Below are 16,769 nucleotides of genomic sequence, written 5' to 3' on the forward strand. Positions count from 1 at the left end.
GCTCCCGTTCCTCCCAGCGACAGCACATCGAGCTTCTCATGGACCTCCGCCCGTCACTGTCCACCTGGCAAGCCTCTCTGGGAGGGTTTCTGGAAGCGTCCCCTCCCCACCTCACAGTGCGGTTCCTCCATAAACTGGCCTGATCACCCCCGCTGCCCATCACCCATGCCCCTCCCAACTGCCTCCTTGAGCTCCTGGCGCCCATCATGAGCCTTCTGTCCATGCGCCCTCCTTCCCCTTCCTCTCCCGCCCATCTCACACCCCTGCTCCTCCCCTTGCTCCCTCAGCCCAAATCTGTTTCCTAAATACTTTTCCTGTGAAAGTCCTGGTTTTCCAGCCAGTCCATTCAGCCCCCGTGCACCGCTGAGCACCTGTGAGCGAGTCTGCTCTCGAGATGATCTGCCAGGGGGAGTCCTGCTTTCCTGGTTTTCCAGCCCTGACCTCTTCGTCTCGGGGCTTCACCCGTGTCTCGGTGCTGAGGAATCCCACCGATTCCTTGTCCTTGATGGGACACCTCTCCTTGGAGAGCCCGATTCCTGGGCAGAGGTGCTTGCCTGGCCCCTTCACTGGGTGTCTCATAGGAACCCCAGACTTCGCCAAGACTCAACCTGCCTTCAGTCCCTTCAGTCTGTCCCGCCCCCAGCCTTCTGGTCTCTGCAAAGGGCAGCGCCTCCTGCTCCTCCACTGGTGCCCACACGCTAGGACACGCCCTCAGCTCCTCTCTGTCTCTCCCCTCCACATCAAGTCCCCTCTCTGCGACCTTCATACTACATCTGTCTAGTTCTTTTTTTTTTTTTTTTTTCTTGAAACAGTAAAATCCCTCAAAAACTTTATTATACAGGTGAACTTTGATCATCAGGATGCGCTTATCGGTAGGATTTCTGGTAGCGAGCACGGGCACCAGGGCCTCCAAACTTTTTGGATTCACAGCGCCGGGGATCAGCTACCAGCAGGGTCCGGTCGTACTGGATGAGGATGTCTTTGATCTCCTTCTTGGAAGCCTCATCCACATATTTCTGGTAATAGGCCACCAGGGCTTTGGAGATGGACTGACGGATAGCATAAATCTGGGCCACATGACCACCACCCTTCACACGGACCCGGATATCCACACCAGCAAATCGCTCCTTGCCGAGAAGCAGAACTGGCTCCAGCAGCTTGTATTGGAGGGTACGCGGCTCGATCATCTCCAGGGGCCGCCCGTTCACCTTGATGAGGCCATTGCCGCGTTTGCAGTGCGCCACAGCTGTAGCTGTCTTCTTGCGTCCGAAGACCTGCACGGACTGCAGCGGACCCTTGGACGGCATGGCTGTGAACGTGGACCAGAGAACCTCACCGCGCAGCGCCGCAACCCATCTGTCTAGTTCTAGAGGGTGGGTCTGCTTGTTCCCTGTCCTGTTTCTGTAGCCCCGGTGTCGCCTGAGCCGAGTACACAATATGCCCGTGTCAGCTGGATGAATGAGTCCAGCCTCTTCTCTCCAGCACCAGCCTTCCCTCCCTGCAGGAATCTGCTGCTGGGTCACTGGCAGTGGATCCAGAAGCCCCGTCTCTGCCTAGTGTCCATCCTGGCTTCTTGCTGCTCCCCAGGTGAAATCCCAGATGCTCACCTGGCCTGAGAGGTCCTGTGGGGCCCAGCGGTGCCTTCTCCCCACACCCTGCGCCGGGTCTCTGTCCTTCAGCATGCACCGGGCTCCCCTGCCTCCAGCTTGCCTTCTCCCCACACCCTGCGCCGGGTCTCTGTCCTTCAGCATGCACCGGGCTCCCCTGCCTCTGGGGCTCTCTCCTCTGTCCGTGGCTCTGCGTGTGGCCAGCTCCTTCCTCCCCAGGCTGAGCTCGCTGCCACCTGCTCAGGAGGCACCGCGAGCTCCATCTGGAAATGGCGCCTCCCTCCTCCTCCTCCGCGGGCATTCTCCGTCACTGCCCTGCTGGTTCCCTTCATGAACACTGAGGGTCTGACCTGTGTGTTGGGGATGAGCGCTGTCTCCCTCACTTGACTGTAAGCCCCATCAAGGCAGGAACTGGACTGGGGCAGCTTGCATGCTCAGTGCACGGGGCCAGCAGATATCAGCTGGATGGGTGAGGTTGGGACTGGGCCTCAGTTCTCTGCGAAGCACACGGTGGATGCACAGAGGATGGCGATGATCCCATGACTAACGAGGCTCCGACTGAGTAGAAGCTGCTGGCCCGGCCCTGCCCTGTGGCAGTGCAAGGATGGAGAGCGAGCTGTGGGTTGGGGAATTGTCCTCTGAGCCTGTGCACGTTCTCGCTCCCAGGGCTGAGCTCTCTGAGGCTGGTGACTCTGTTTCCTTGGCCGTGGCCTCCCTGCTTGCCACCGAGGATATCTAGCTGATGTCTGCGGGGGGCGAGGGAGGCAGGGAATGGTGGACTCGGGTGTCACCTGGGGCCTTTGAGCAGAGCCCCCCAAGATGTCAGACACTCTTTTTCTTGGCCTTGGCCAGACTCCAGCTTTAGGCGGAGGAGGGTTTCTGTAGACATGGCCGGGGTCCTCCCGCAGCCCTTGCAGCCTGGAAGCAGGAGGTCGAGGGAGGCAGGGATGGAGTGAGAGTGAGGGTGGCACAATTTCGCCCTTACCTGGAGTCAGGAAGACTGATGAGAGAAAATGTGTGGACAAGGGTCAGGCCTAGCCCCGGGCAGCCCGGAAGCCATCGGGAGAGCTCTGGCACAGGTAGAGACTGGGAGAGGCAAGCTCTGTGGGGAGTCGGGGGCACGGGAGGACCCGCGCAGGGCAGGGGCATGCTGGGCACCCATCTGCTCCTGCCTCTCCCCACTCAGCCTGGATCTGTCCTGAGATGCTTGCAGCTTTGATCTGAGTGGAGACAGGTGCTGCCCACCCAGGACACAGACCCACCCCCGTTGTCCGTTAGCGCCAGCCCCTGGGCTCTGGGTGGGCAGTGCCATGCGGAGTTGAAGCTGGCTTGCTCCCTTTCATTTCTCTCTTTCTCAACTCATGAAAATGTATTTCAAGACCTGCATTCCTGCAAGGAAGCGGAAATGTGGGCGATGAGCAGTCTGTGTGTGTTTGCAGCGAGTCCCTGGACCCCACTGACCTTCCCAGGGCAGAGCCAGAGAGCCCATGGAGTTCCTGCCTGGCCCGCATCACAGAGTGGATCTAGGAAGTGGGTGGCCGGGGCTCAGGGGCGGCCTGCCTGGGACCAGCTCCATGGAGTTGCTGTGTGCCAGCCCTCCCCCAGGCCCCAGAAGAGGAGTCTCCTTATTGTCTTGCCTGAGATGGAAGCGGTATGAGGCTTCTCTGGAGATGCCCAGCCAATCGGATATAGATAAGGAGAAAGAGAGGGAGTGTGCCAGAGAGATTTCAAGGAATTTGCTCATGTAACTGTGGGGCTGGCAAGTCCAAAATCTATAGGGTACACAGCAGGCTGGGGACCGGGGATGAACTGATGCTGCAGCTGCAGTCCCAAGGCAGAGGCTGCAGGGAGAACCCCTCCTCTTTGGGGGAACCTCCATCTTCACCGTCACCTGATTGGACAAGGCCCACCCATACTCTGGAGTCTGCTAGTTTAAATGTTAACTACATCTTGGCCAGGTGCGCTGTAATTCCAGCATTTTGGAAAGCTGAGGCGGGCAGACTGCCTGAGTCCAGGAGTTCAAGACCAGCCTGGGCAACATGGTGAAACCCTATCTCCAAAAACAAAAAAGAGTCGGTGACATCTCAAGAGCCCTTTCACAGCGGCATTGAGAGTAGCGTTTAACCGAGTGTCTGGGTCCATGGCTTAGCCAAGCTGACACATAAATTAACCATCTCAGGATCACACCCCACCCAGGCCAAGAATGTGGGAGAATCCTGGGCACCCCCTAGGGCGGCGGGAGTCGCACTATCTTGTGTCCTGAGAGGAAGGCGCCCTCCTCCCTTCTGCGATCTCAGCCACCCTGGAGGCTGGTTTGAGGGTGGATCCTCAAGGACAGGGAAGAGGGTGGGTGTGGGGCAGTGAAGGCGCTGGGCGGCAGAGGTGGGGGGTGGGAAGACAGTGCAGAGTGTGAACCCGCATAGGTCCGGCCCCTTCCTCAGCCTCAGTTTCCTTTCTTGAACAAAGGCGTCACGGCACGGCTTTCTTTTGCATCTCATGGGTAGGGCCATGGGAGCTGCTGAACAGCCTGCGATGCCCAGGACAATGAAGTCGTATTTGGCCCCAAACGTCAGTGGCGCTGAGCAGGGCAACCCTGCTTTAGTGACTCCTTTGTGGTCCTGGCTCCCAGTGCGTTGGGGACGTGACGCGGGCGACTCTGCTGTGGGGTCGCAGGCTCTGCTGGTTCCATGCACAGAAATAAAGTGGAACTTCGTGCTGCTGGAACTCGGTCAGTTGTGCTGTGATGCACCCTCCTCCCGTGTAGGCAGCAACCTTGAAGGCAGGCTTGGGAGCCTGGGGTGCTGAAGTGGACCCCGGGGAGCCTGCCGGAATGAGGTGGAGGAGAATTTGGCCCTTAGGTTGCCGAGAGACTGAGGAGGAAATGGGAAGCAAGGGAAAGGCAGCTGCAGGACTCATCAGGGAAGCAGAGGGGAAGGAAAGTCACTTTGGAGAAGGCACATGGTGGGCATTTGAACAGGAACTCGTGTTGTTGGAAACTTTCCCCAACAGCTCAGCCTGCGCTGGTCCGGGGTCTCCGTGAACCTCCTCTCTGCAGCTCCTGACCTCCGGGGTCCTGTGTGGACTCCTGCACCCACCTGCTGCTGCCCCTTGCAGCTCCTGTGACCCACTGGCTGGCACAGAGGAGCAGGCGGACCCTCATACACCTGCCACACACTGACTCCTGCAGCTTGAAATATGAATATTGACCTGAGTTTCTTTGGGTATCTCAAATTAATTTCATTTTATTTGGACCATGATGGAGTTTAACGTAAGATAAGAGCAAACCTTTGCCAACCTCAGACAGTTTAATAACCAAAACCTTTGATGAAACATTTTAAGAGTTTGGAAGAACGGAAGGTGTCGGGTTGGGACAAACTAAGCCTCTGCCATTCACGTTGACGTACATTTGTTCTGCCCGGAATGCGGAAACCTATTTCCTTACTTCTTTTCCAAGGCAACGGGGGAAAAAATAAACTATTTAAAACAGGGTTTTCTTACAAAATGAACCTCCATTCTGACAGTGCGACTCTTCTTTACTTCGTGGAGTCACCTCACAGGTGTGCAGGGAGGTGAATCCTCGGCCTCCACCATTCCACGTGGGATTCATGTGTCAGTTTCTGGGGGCTGCTGTAACAAATGCCACAAATTGAGGGGCTTAAGGCAACAGAAATGTATTCTCTCACTGCTTCAGAAGGCGGAGGTCCAAAGTCCAGATGTCCTCAGGGCCACGTTCCCTCGGAGGCTCCGGGGAGAGTCCTTCCTTGCGCCCTGGAGCTTCTGGTGACTCTGGTCACATTGCCCTAGTCTGTGCCTCTGTCTCCATGGCCTTCTGCCCCCTGTGCCTCTCCTCTGTTTCTGGGAAGGACACGTGGCCATGGACTTAGGGCCCCCTGGGCAATCCAGGATACCCTCGTCTTGAGATCCTTCACTTAATTACGTCCACAAAATAAGGCCACTTTTCCAAATCAGGTTGCAGCCTTGCAAGTACCAGGCATTAGGACCTGCACGTATCTTTTTGGGGCCATGATATTTCAGCCCATTCATAGCCTCACATCAACCTGGGAGGAGGGTGATCATTGAAGAAGCTGAGTACCTCTGGCCCAGTGAGATGGAAGCTTGACAAGATTTGGGTTCCAGTGCTGGCACTGTGGCAGAAAGAGTGCCCCTGATCCCTGCTGGTGGGGAGGGCAGGGGGTGGTATAGGCTGGATGTTTATGTTCCCCCAAAATTCATATTGCGGAGCCATAACCCCCGATCTCATGGTATGAGAAGGTGGGGCCGGTGATTAGGAGGTGATGAGGGTTAGATGAGGTCATAAGGATGGCGCCCCATGATGGGATTAGTGCCCTTATGAGAAGAGACACAAGAGAACTTGCTTACTGCTTCCCACCCCTGCCCCATGCCGTGTGAGGACATGGTGAGAAAGGGGCCGTCTGCGAGCCAGGAAGAGAGCCCTCAGCAGGAACTGCTGTGAGGAAGAAATGTTTAAGCAGCCAGTTTCTGGCACTGTGTTATGGCAGTCCAAACTAAGATAGTGAGGTCAGCTTTCCGGAAGTCAGCACGGGTGTCTTGATCACTCTCCAATTCTCCTTGATTATGTCTATCTATCTATCTATCTATCTATCTATCTATCTATCTATCTATCTGTCTGTCTGTCTGTCTGTCTATCTATCTATCTATCTATCTATCTATCTATCTATCTATCATCTGTCATCTCTATCATCTATCTACAATCAATCAATCAATCGATCGTCTTCTATCTATTATCGTCTATCTATCATCTATTTATTTCTCTGTCTTCTATTTACCATCTATCCTTGTTATCTATCATCTATCTGTCATGTCGATCATCTGTCTATAATCAATCAATCATCTATCTTCTATCTATTATCTATCTATCTATCATCTATCTTCATCATCAATCTTCTATCATCTGTTTATCTATTATCTATCTATCATCTATCTATCTTCATCATCATTATTAATCTATCCATCTATCATCTGTTTATCTATCCATTATCTATCTATCTTCTATCATCTATCTATCTATCTGTCTGTCTATCCATCCATCCATCCATTCATCCATCCATCCCAAGGGCTTGGAATGTACATGTCTTTGACCCAGAAGTGTTCCTCTTCTAGGAATTTATTTATCATAAGGAGCACTTCAGACAGGCCCTGGGCTGTACAGCCTGGATGCAGCTGCAGCAGAGTCCTTAATACTGAAAAGTAGGAAATGGCCTTGTCTAAAACAGGGGACTGGCTGCACGAATGAATGGGAGCCATAGGGTACTTACTAACAGGACATGAGCTGATACTTGCTGACTGAAACCATGGGATGTTTGCCAACATGCCACGTTGCTGCATGAAAAACAGGAAGGAGAACAGGACACAGGATTCCAATTTCACAGAGAGGACTAGGCAGAGGAAGGGACCTGAAAGCAGTCAGATGTTACAGCCTCTAGTTCTCAGGATCACAGAGTGTATTTGTAAAATGTATGTTTCTCTGTTTTCTGTTTTTCTACGTCTTTCAGGAGGCGCTGATGAAGTCCTGGGATGTAGAGATGTGGTTTTGGCCCCTAAAGAGCTCCAAGTGTAGCTGGAAAAAAAAAAAAAAAAAAACAGACTCAAAAGACACATAGTCACATACTCATAATGCCACGTGGTTGTCAGGAAACAGACGATGGACAAAGTCATCGTGGCAGGGCAGGCTGGGCAGGATGTGGGAGGGACATCCTTCCCGGCAGAGGAGAAGCCCGGGCAAACGCCTGGTGGTGGGTGCAAGTATCTGCAGGGATGGGGTGCAGAATGTGTGTAGAGAGGAGAGCAGAGGGAGGCTGGGAGCTGGGAGAGGCCAGAGACCACCATGGCGAACTGCTGTGTTCTTAAAAATTCTATAGGGCCGGGTGTGGTGGCTCACACCTGTAATCCCAGCACTTTGGGAGACTGAGGTGGGCAGATCATGAGGTTAGAAGATTGAGACCAGCCTGGCCAACATGGTGAAATACAAAAATACAAAATCTCTACTAAAAATACAAAAATTAGCCAGGTGTGGTGGCGCACGCCTGTAATCCCAGCTACTCGGAAGGCTGAGGCAAGAGAATCGCTTGAACCCAGGAGGCGGAGGTTGCAGTGAGTAGACATTATGCCACTGCACTCCAGCCTGGACAACAGAGTGAGACCCTGTCTCAAAAAATAAATTCTATAGACTTAAAAAATATTGTGGCCGGGCGCGGTGGCTCAAGCCTGTAATCCCAGCACTTTGGGAGGCCGAGGCGGGTGGATCCCGAGGTCAAGAGATCGAGACCATCCTGGTCAACATGGTGAAACCCCGTCTCTACTAATACAAAAAAATTAGCTGGGCATGGTGGCGTGTGCCTGTAATCCCAGCTACTCGGGAGGCTGAGGCAGGAGAATTGCCTGAACCCAGGAGGCAGAGGTTGCGGTGAGCCGAGATTGCGCCATTGCACTCCAGCCTGGGTAACAAGAGCGAAACTCCGTCTCAAAAACAAAAACAAAAACAAAAACAAAAACAAAAAATATTGTAAGTATAAATTTAGGTGTACAACATATTTTGATACACATTTATATAGTAAAATGATTGTGATAGTCAAGCAAATTAACATATTCATTCTCACACAGTTAACCATGTTTTTTTTTTTTTGGTATCAAGAGCACCTCAAATCTCCTCTTTTCGCAGAAATCCTGAGCACAATGCAGTATTATGAAGTATCCTCACGCTGTGCACTGGCCCTCCTGGCCCGTTCAGCCTCCGTATCTGCTTCGTATCCCTTGGCTCACATTTCCCCAGTTCCTACCCAACTCCACCGTGACCATTGTTTTATTCTCTATCTCCGTGTAGGCTCCTTTTTAAAAAAAGATTCCACATGGATACTGAGGACGGCTGGTCCACGTCTAGCAGTGGGGCTTGGTCTTCTCCCTGGGGGCCTTGGGAGCTGTTGTGTTTTAAGTGGATACATGACGAGAACATAACTGTGCTTTGGGAGCTCATGGGGGGTTCCATGGAGGATGGAGTGGTAGGAGGTGGTTCTGGAAGTGGGGACACCAGATCAGGAGCCGGGGACACCAGATCAGGAGCGAGGGCAGTGCGTGCTCCAAAACCCTCCATCCCTTGCACCGGAACCGTGCATTGCTTCTCTCTGATGCCATGCCCCTGCCTTGGGGACAGGGGATGTTGTCATCTGAAATAAATTGAAACTCTCCAGGCTATTACTTCTGATGGAGACCCCCAATTCCATGGTGGCCCCTAAGGCTGGCTGTCCTCCAGAATGGGCCGGGGTTCGCTGGTACCGCTGCGGCTGCTGATGCATTTATTTATGTCCTCAGTCCTGTGGGGCCAAGTGGCACCGGCCTGGATTCATTCCCCAGGGAGACAGAAAACTGTCAAGCTCGTGTTCATAATTACAACACGCATATTTGAAACTCCGTAAATCTCAGATCCAGGGAGAGATGGAAATATGTTAGCCTCAAAACATACTTCAAAATACTTTGGTCTCAAAAAAAAAAAAACAACCTCTCAAGTCCAGCAAATAGGTTCAGCGACCCAGTGAACCAAAATGGCCTTCAGCCCTTGTTGAGAAAATCACTTTCTTGTGAGCGATCGAAGCCACTGACTGTGCTCTGTTGTGTTGCCTCAGCAAGATGAGTTTGGGCAGAGAAGGAGGTACAAGAATGGAGTTGAATCAAATCGAGCCTGGCCCCGGGAATAGCTGAAAGTTAGCGTTGAAACAACAGCTGCCAGTGAAGCTCTTTGGCAGGCTGGGTCGCCGCAGCCACCAGCTCTTCCGGAGGCCACGGAGGGAGGGGAGGGGTGGGATGAGCATCGGAGTGGTGAAAAGAGGCGCGGTCAAAGCACAGCCAGGTTTCTGTTCCTGTTTTCTGGTCCCTCCCCTGTTGAGTTTCGAGAGGCCCCACGAAAAGCTGCGGGGTTGCTCTGCTCTGCCTGAGAACTCACCCTCCGTATCCAGACCTGGAGGAGTGCAGGGTTGTTGAGCTTTGCTGGAGAAACTGGTAGCCTCGGATGTTTGTAGAGCTGAGCTGGGTTCTGAGGACACGATCCCACCGCAGGGTCCTCCTCAGTGTGCTGACGATGTCTGCGTAGCCAGAGGGCCAGCCCCAGGCTCAGATGCAGTGGAGGGGGTCCCTCCAGGCCCAGCAGCCTGTCCTGGTGCAGAGCTTCCCTCTGCCCTGGCTTGAAATTTCTCCCAGGCCAAGGCAGTGAGCCGTGTCCCCTCTTCCATGTCAGGGGCAAGAGTGAATTCTGGGTTCTGAGGCCCAACTATCTTGTGCCTCCAGCAGACCAGGAAGGTGAACCTCAGAGCTTCCTTAAAAGGGCCCAACTAAGCAAGCCCCCCACATCTTCAGAGGCAGCCTGTGAACTACGGAGGGACGTTTACTTCTGTGGCATCCCAGGTGACCATAGGGGCTTGGGGGTCTCCTCTGGACAGACCAAGGGTTCCCTTATTGACGCCAAAGGAGAAGCTAATGAGGGGAGAAGAAAAGGTGAGCTCCCAACAGCTGGGGTGGGATTTTTCTTGGGGGAGAGAAAGAAATGTTTTTAAAAAATCTAATTCATCCCTCCTTTCATACAATTAAAAAATTGGGCCGGGCATGGTGGCTCACGCTTGTAATCCCAGCACTTTGGGAGGACAAGGCGGGCGGATCACCTGAGGTCAGGAGTTCGAGATCAGCCTGACCAACATGGAGAAACCCCGTCTCCACTAAAAATACAAAATTAGCTGGGCGTAGCAGGGCATGCCTGTAATCGCAGCTACTCGGGAGACTGAGGCGGGAGACTTGCTTGAACTTGGGAGGCGGAGGTTGCAGTGAGCCGAGATCGCGCCATTGCACTCCAGCCTGGGCAACAAGAGCGAAACTCTGTCTCAAAAAAAAAAATTAAGATATAATAAAATAGGGTTCTTTTTAGTGTACAGTTCCATGAATTTTAATACATGTGTAGACTCACGAAACTCCCCCTTGGTGAGGTCACAGAACAGCCCCATCATCCCACAAAGCCCCCTCATGCCACCCTCCATGGCAGCACCTCCCTGTCACCCCAACCTTGGCCATCACCGACCTGTCCTTCATCACCACGGTTTCTGTTTTGGAGAATACCATACACCTGGAACCACGCTGCATGTGTGTTGCTGTTTGAGACCGGCTTCTTTCACTCAGCAAAATGCCCCTGAGATTCAGCCACGTTGTTTGTGGGCGGAGTGGAATCCCCTCGTATGGACACATGAGATTGTTTACGCTTTCACCTGAAGGATCTTCGGCTCGTTTCCAGTTTCCGATGATCATCACTAAAGCTGCTCTAGGTACTGCGTGTAGGTCTTTGTGTGAACCTAACTTTTTATTTCTCCAGGGACAAGGCCTGGGAGAGGCAATGCTGGGTCTCACGGTAAGTGTATGTTTAAGTTTATAAAAAGCTTCCAGACGGTCTTACTGGATGACTATACTGTTTCGTGTTCCCGTGAATATTATGAGAGCTCCAGTTGCTCTGTGTCCTTGCCGCTATTTGATAGTGTCATATTTTGACTTCAGCCAGTCTAAAGGTATGCGATTGCTATGCTTCAAATATCCCCTTGAAAGCTCCTGTTGAAAGTGAGCTGTTACGGAATGAGAGGCGGAACTGCTAGGAGGTGACTGGGTCACGAGTGCTTTGCCTTCATGAATGGATTGACGCCGTTCTTGTGGGAGTGGGTTCCTGATGGAAAGCTCGTTCACCCCACTCCGCCTGCTCTCCCACCCCACTCCGCCTGCTGTCCCGTGCCTGCTCCTTTATCCTTCTTCCTTCAGCTCCGGGGTGTGGGATGACACAGCGTGAAGGCACTCATCAGGTGTCGGGTCCCTTGATCTTAGATATTCCATGCTCAGAACCGTAACAAAGAAATCTCTGTTCTTTATAAAATACCCAGTCAGTGCTTTTCTGTTACAGCAGCCAAAATAGACTAAGGCAGTGGTGACGTCTCGCTGCGTTTCAGTTGCATTTTCCTAATAACTAATGGTGTTGAACTTCATTTCACGTGCTTATTGGCCTCCCATATAACCTCTTTGGTGAAATACCTGCTTACACCTTTTGACCTTTTAAAATTGAGTTGTTGAGTATTGAGAGTACTTTATATATTCTGAATATAAGGCTTTTGTTGGATATGTGATTTATGCATATTTTCTCTCTTCTTCTTCTTATTTTATTTTTTTTTTTTTGAGACGGAGTCTTGCTCTGTCTCCCAGGCTGGAGTGCAATGGTGTAATCTCAGCTCACTGCAACCTCTACCTCCTGGGTTCCAGAGATTCTCTCAGCTCAGCCTCTCAAGTAACTGGGATTATAGGCATGTGCCACCACACCCGGCTAATTTTTGTATTTTCAGTAGAGATGGGGTTTTGCCATGTTGGCCAGGCTGGTTTCGAACTCCTGACCTCAGGTGATCCGCCCACCTCAGCCTCCCAAAGTGCTGGGATTACAGGCATGAGCCACCATGCCTGGCTGTCTTCATTATTTTAATAGTGTCTTTTGAAGAGAAAATATTTTTAATTTTGCCAAAATTTAATTTGTCTATTGTTTTGTTTGTTTGCTTTATGGATCATGCTTTTGGTGTCATGGCTAAGAACACTTGCCTAAACCTAAGTGGTAAAAATTTTCTCCTATTTTTTCTTCTAAAAGTTTACAGTTTTCCGTTTTCCATTTAGATTTTTGATTCACTTGAGTTAATTTTTGTATAAAAGTGAGGTGTAGGCCAGGTGTGGTGGCTCATGCCTGTAATCCCAGCACTTTGGGAGGCAGAGGCGGGTGGATCACGAAGTCAGGAGATCGAGACCATCCTGGCCAACATGGTGAAACCTGGTCTTTACTAAAAATGCAAAAATCAGCTGGGCGTTGTGGTGTGTGCCTGTAACCCCAGCTACTTGGGAGGCTGAGGCAGGAGAATGGCTTGAACCAGGGAGTTGGAGGTTGTAGTGAGCTGAGATTGTACCACTGCACTCCAGCCTGGTGACAGAGTGAGACTCTGTCTCAAAAAAATTAAAAAAAAAAGTGAGATGTAGGTTAAGGGGTGTGTGTGTGTGTGTGTGTGTGTGTGTGTGTGTGTGTGTGTGTTTTTCCTGTGGATGACCAATACCATTTATTGAAAAGACCACCCTTTTGTTATTGAATTGCATGTGTACCTTTGTGAAAAGTCTGAGCTGTGCTTGGGTGGTCCTGCTGACCTGATCGATGTGCCTGCTGCTGATACCACCCAGTCTTGACTGCTGTAGCTTAAGCACATTAAGCCTAAATATCTGTCGAATGATTCTTCCCATTCCCATTTTCCTTTTCAAAATCGTCTTAGCTACTCTAGTTTTTTTATAATCAGTGTGTCTATGTCTTCAAAAATCCTACTGGGATTTTTGTGGGAACTGAATTAAAGTTATAGATCTATCTGGGGAAGATTGATATCTTTACTATGTGACTCTTCCAAGCCATGAGCATGTTACGTCTCCATGTTTAGTTACGATTTTAGTTTCTTTTATAAGCATCTTTAGTTTTCATTATACAGAAATTGTACATGTTCTGTTAGATTATACTCAATTATCCTATGTTTTAAGAGATAATGATATTAACTTTTAAATTTTGCTTTCCACATGTTCATTGCTGTTATGTAGAAGTGTTGTTGATTTTTTGTGTGTTGACCTTGCATCCTGCAACTTTGAAAAACTTATTCATTTCTTAATTTTCGGGGGGTATATTTGCAGTTATTTCAACAATCACATCTGCAAATAGGAACTGATTCATTTATTCCTTTCCAATCTGTAGCCATTTTATTTCTTTTTCTTGCCTTACTGCCCTACCTAGCATTTCTACAGAATGATGAATAGGAGTTATCAAAACGGACATCATTGCTTTGCTCCTGATCTTAGGGAGAAAGCATTCAGTCATTTGCCATTTAACATGATGCTAGCTTTAAGTATTTTGCAAAATGTTCCTTATCAGGTTAAGGAAGTTCCCTTATGTTCCTACTTTGCCAAAAGTTTTTATCATAAGTGGATATTTTCTGTCTAATGATTTTTCTGCATCAATTGATATATGGATTATTTTAAGAATATTAATGTGGTAGATTAAAAATCCACTGATGGAATTTTGAAGATTGAAGTAGCCTTACATTTCCAGTATATTCTTTTAACACATTGCTGGACTCAGTTTGCTAATACTGTCTCAAAGAGTTTGGTATCTATATTCATGAGGAATATTGGTGTGTGTGTGTGTGTGTGTGTGTGTGTATGTGTTTTATTCTGCTGAGAAACAGTCTTTTATTGAGTGAAACACCTTGAAGACCTCTTTGGATATGAAAGTTGAATCTCTGCATCTATTTTCCAGGGCATGCTGGGGAGGATTAGCTCATATGCTGCCTAATTATAGAAGCAGAAATGAGGTGCAGGTTCATGGAGGTGATGGCAGTGGTGAAGATGCAGGTCGAAATTGGGGCTGGAAGAGAAAAGAGAGTTTATGAATGAGAGGAGGGAGAGGGTGTGAGGGAGAGAGGAGCCCAGCTATGGGCTGGAGGCTGGAGGATCGCAGGAAGTGGTGCTAGGGAGAGCTGGGTGTTTAGGTGTAGGTGCTCTTCATAACAGGAATGTACAGAATCAGGTTTCAGCCTGGTGCTGGGTGGGGCTTGTAAGGCCGGTTGCGTCACTGGGAGCTCGCGCACAGCCCCCCCTTCCCTCGACGGGAACTCGGACACACTCCCCTCCCTTGCGGAGAGCTTGGAAGCACCTCCTTCCCTTGCTGGGAGCTTGGACACACCCCCCGCTTCCCCCCTCTGGAGCCCAGGAAAAAAAAGCCCTGCCAGGATCTACCTGATATCATTTTGTCCTATCTGGGCCCCACTCCCTGCCATTTTGTTCCATCCGGGCCCTACTCCCCGCCATTTTGTCCTATCTGTGCCCCACTTCCTGCCTACCATTTTGTCCTATCTGGGCCCCACTCCCTGCCATTTTGTTCCATCCGGGCCCTACTCCCCGCCATTTTGTCCTATCTGTGCCCCACTTCCTGCCTACCATTTTGTCCTATCTGGGCCCCACTCCCTGCCATTTTGTTCCATCCGGGCCCCACTCCCTGCCATTTTGTCCTATCTGGGACCCACTCCCTGCCATTTTGTCCTATCTGTGCCCCACTTCCTGCCTACCATTTTGTCCTATCTGGGCCCCACTCCCTGCCATTTTGTTCCATCCGGGCCCTACTCCCCGCCATTTTGTCCTATCTGTGCCCCACTTCCTGCCTACCATTTTGTCCTATCTGGGCCCCACTCCCTGCCATTTTGTTCCATCCGGGCCCCACTCCCTGCCATTTTGTCCTATCTGGGACCCACTCCCTGCCATTTTGTCCTATCTGGGCCCCACTTCATGCCTACCATTTTGTCCTATCTGGGCCCCACTCCCTGTCATTTTATTCCATCTGGGCCTCACTCCCTGCCATTTTGTCCTATCTGGGCCCCACTTCCTGCCTACCATTTTGTCCTATCTGGGCCCCACTCTGTGCCTACCATTTTGTCCCATCCAGGCCCCACTCACCTTGGGCACAACCAATCAAACGCCTCCACTCCCTATAAAACCCCATGTCTGAGAGGAGTCTGTGCGACTTCTCCGGTCCCTCCTGTCGTACCGCAGAACCTCACCTGGGAGGCTGAATAAATTCCTTTGCATTGGATTATTTTCATGCTGGCCTCAGTTTCTTTGTTTTATCCTTGGCGAGAACAGACCTTACAGGGCTGAGTGTCACTACTTCTGCACCCTCAGCACCAGTAGCAAGGCCAAGGCACCCATAGCCTTGGGTGGGAGGTGCTTTGGACACCAGGAACCAAGCAAGGAACTGAGCAAAAGTAGGGGGCCCCTGGGGTGCAACAGGGATATTGCATACCTTTTGGGAATTGCAAACAGGTGGAGAATGCAGTGGAGCCAGGAAAACCTGCAGCTCCCACTGAGATAAAACAAACTCCTTCAAGAGGGCAAGTGTGGAGTTTTCACATGTTGAACCCAGATTTGGGTCCATTTTAATTTAACAATTGAAAGACAGCATGACTCCATAAAACTGGAGGACACTGGGGAGATTTGGCAGCTCAGTGTGGGTTGTGGTGGTGGTGGTGGGGTATCTTTTTCCAAATAAAGCCTCCCAGGAGAGCCTTTTCTCAACAATCCCTCTGACTGTGGTGGCTCTGTCCCTTGCCATCCTGACTGTGGTGGCCCCGTCCCTTGCCATCACGACTGTGGTGGCCCTGTCCCTGGCCATCACGACTGTGGTGGCTCCGTCCCTGGCCTTCCCGACTGCGGTGGCCCCATCCCTGGCAATCCCGACTGTGGTGGCCCCGTCCCTGGCAATCCCGACTGTGGTGGCCCCATCCCTGGCAATCCCGACTGTGGTGGCCCCGTCCCTGGCCATCCCTTCCTGCTTCCCCGTTCTTACTCTGTGGCACTTGCCACTTGCTGCACTTTGTTATGTCTTCAGCTGTTTACTGCCTCTCTTTATTTCCCAGAATGTCAGCTTCATGAGGGCAGGACTCAGTCTCTGCTCTACCCTCAGAGCTTGGGACAAGTTCCTGGCACATTAGCAGATTGCCCATAAATATTTGTTGAGTAAATGCAGAAGTGAGTGTCTCCTTCGGGCTGTCCACCTCCAGCATATCCTGGGCCAGGGGCTGTGGGCTGGGTGGACCCAGGCAGGGTGTGGCTCCATGCCCACCCATGCAAGCCCTGTTGCTTGTTAATGGCAGCTGAGCATGTGGCCTGTTCCAGCCCCAAGTACTGCTCTCCCCTGACCTCTCCCAGCCCTCGATCTGATCCAGACCAAGCCAGCTGTGCTGTTCCCCTTCAGCAACACACCACAGGGCAGGACCAAGTCGCCTACACGTGGGTTGAATAGTCCCAAGCCAAAAAGATACTGTGAAGTCCTAACTCCAGTACCTGTGAATGTGACTGTTATATGTAAATTTTCGGTGCTGCAAAAGAAGTAGCACTTGAATATAAATTTCCTCAGCAAGGCACTTTACTTCTATAGACGGGTGTGGCTCACAGAGGGAACAATGGTAAATGCACGGCTGGACAAGGAGGGGAAGGGGTACTTATTCCCGATGGAGGTCACCCCTACTGCTCTGTCATTCCCCTATTGGCTAG

The 16,769-nt window shown here is 51.1% G+C and overlaps 1 protein-coding gene across 1 annotated transcript; it reads right to left on the reverse strand.

Moving 5' to 3' along the window:
- Positions 1-816: 816 nt before the first annotated feature.
- On the reverse strand, positions 817-1,353 carry LOC135269505 (small ribosomal subunit protein uS9). The gene has a single exon (XM_064363713.1). The coding sequence runs from the start codon at positions 1,305-1,307 to the stop codon at positions 867-869; it is 441 nt and encodes a 146-aa protein (XP_064219783.1). The 5' UTR covers positions 1,308-1,353; the 3' UTR covers positions 817-866.
- Positions 1,354-16,769: the final 15,416 nt, after the last annotated feature.

The sequence above is a fragment of the Aotus nancymaae genome, unplaced genomic scaffold, assembly GCF_030222135.1.
Source record: "Aotus nancymaae isolate 86718 unplaced genomic scaffold, 86718_ANA_hifiasm-v0.15.2.pri h1tg000053l, whole genome shotgun sequence".
NCBI lineage: Eukaryota > Metazoa > Chordata > Mammalia > Primates > Aotidae > Aotus > Aotus nancymaae.

What these genes read in the sequence shown, in the direction of transcription:
- LOC135269505 (XM_064363713.1), bottom strand. Translation starts at nt 1,307, where the DNA reads ATGCCGTCCAAGGGTCCGCTGCAGTCCGTGCAGGTCTTCGGACGCAAG.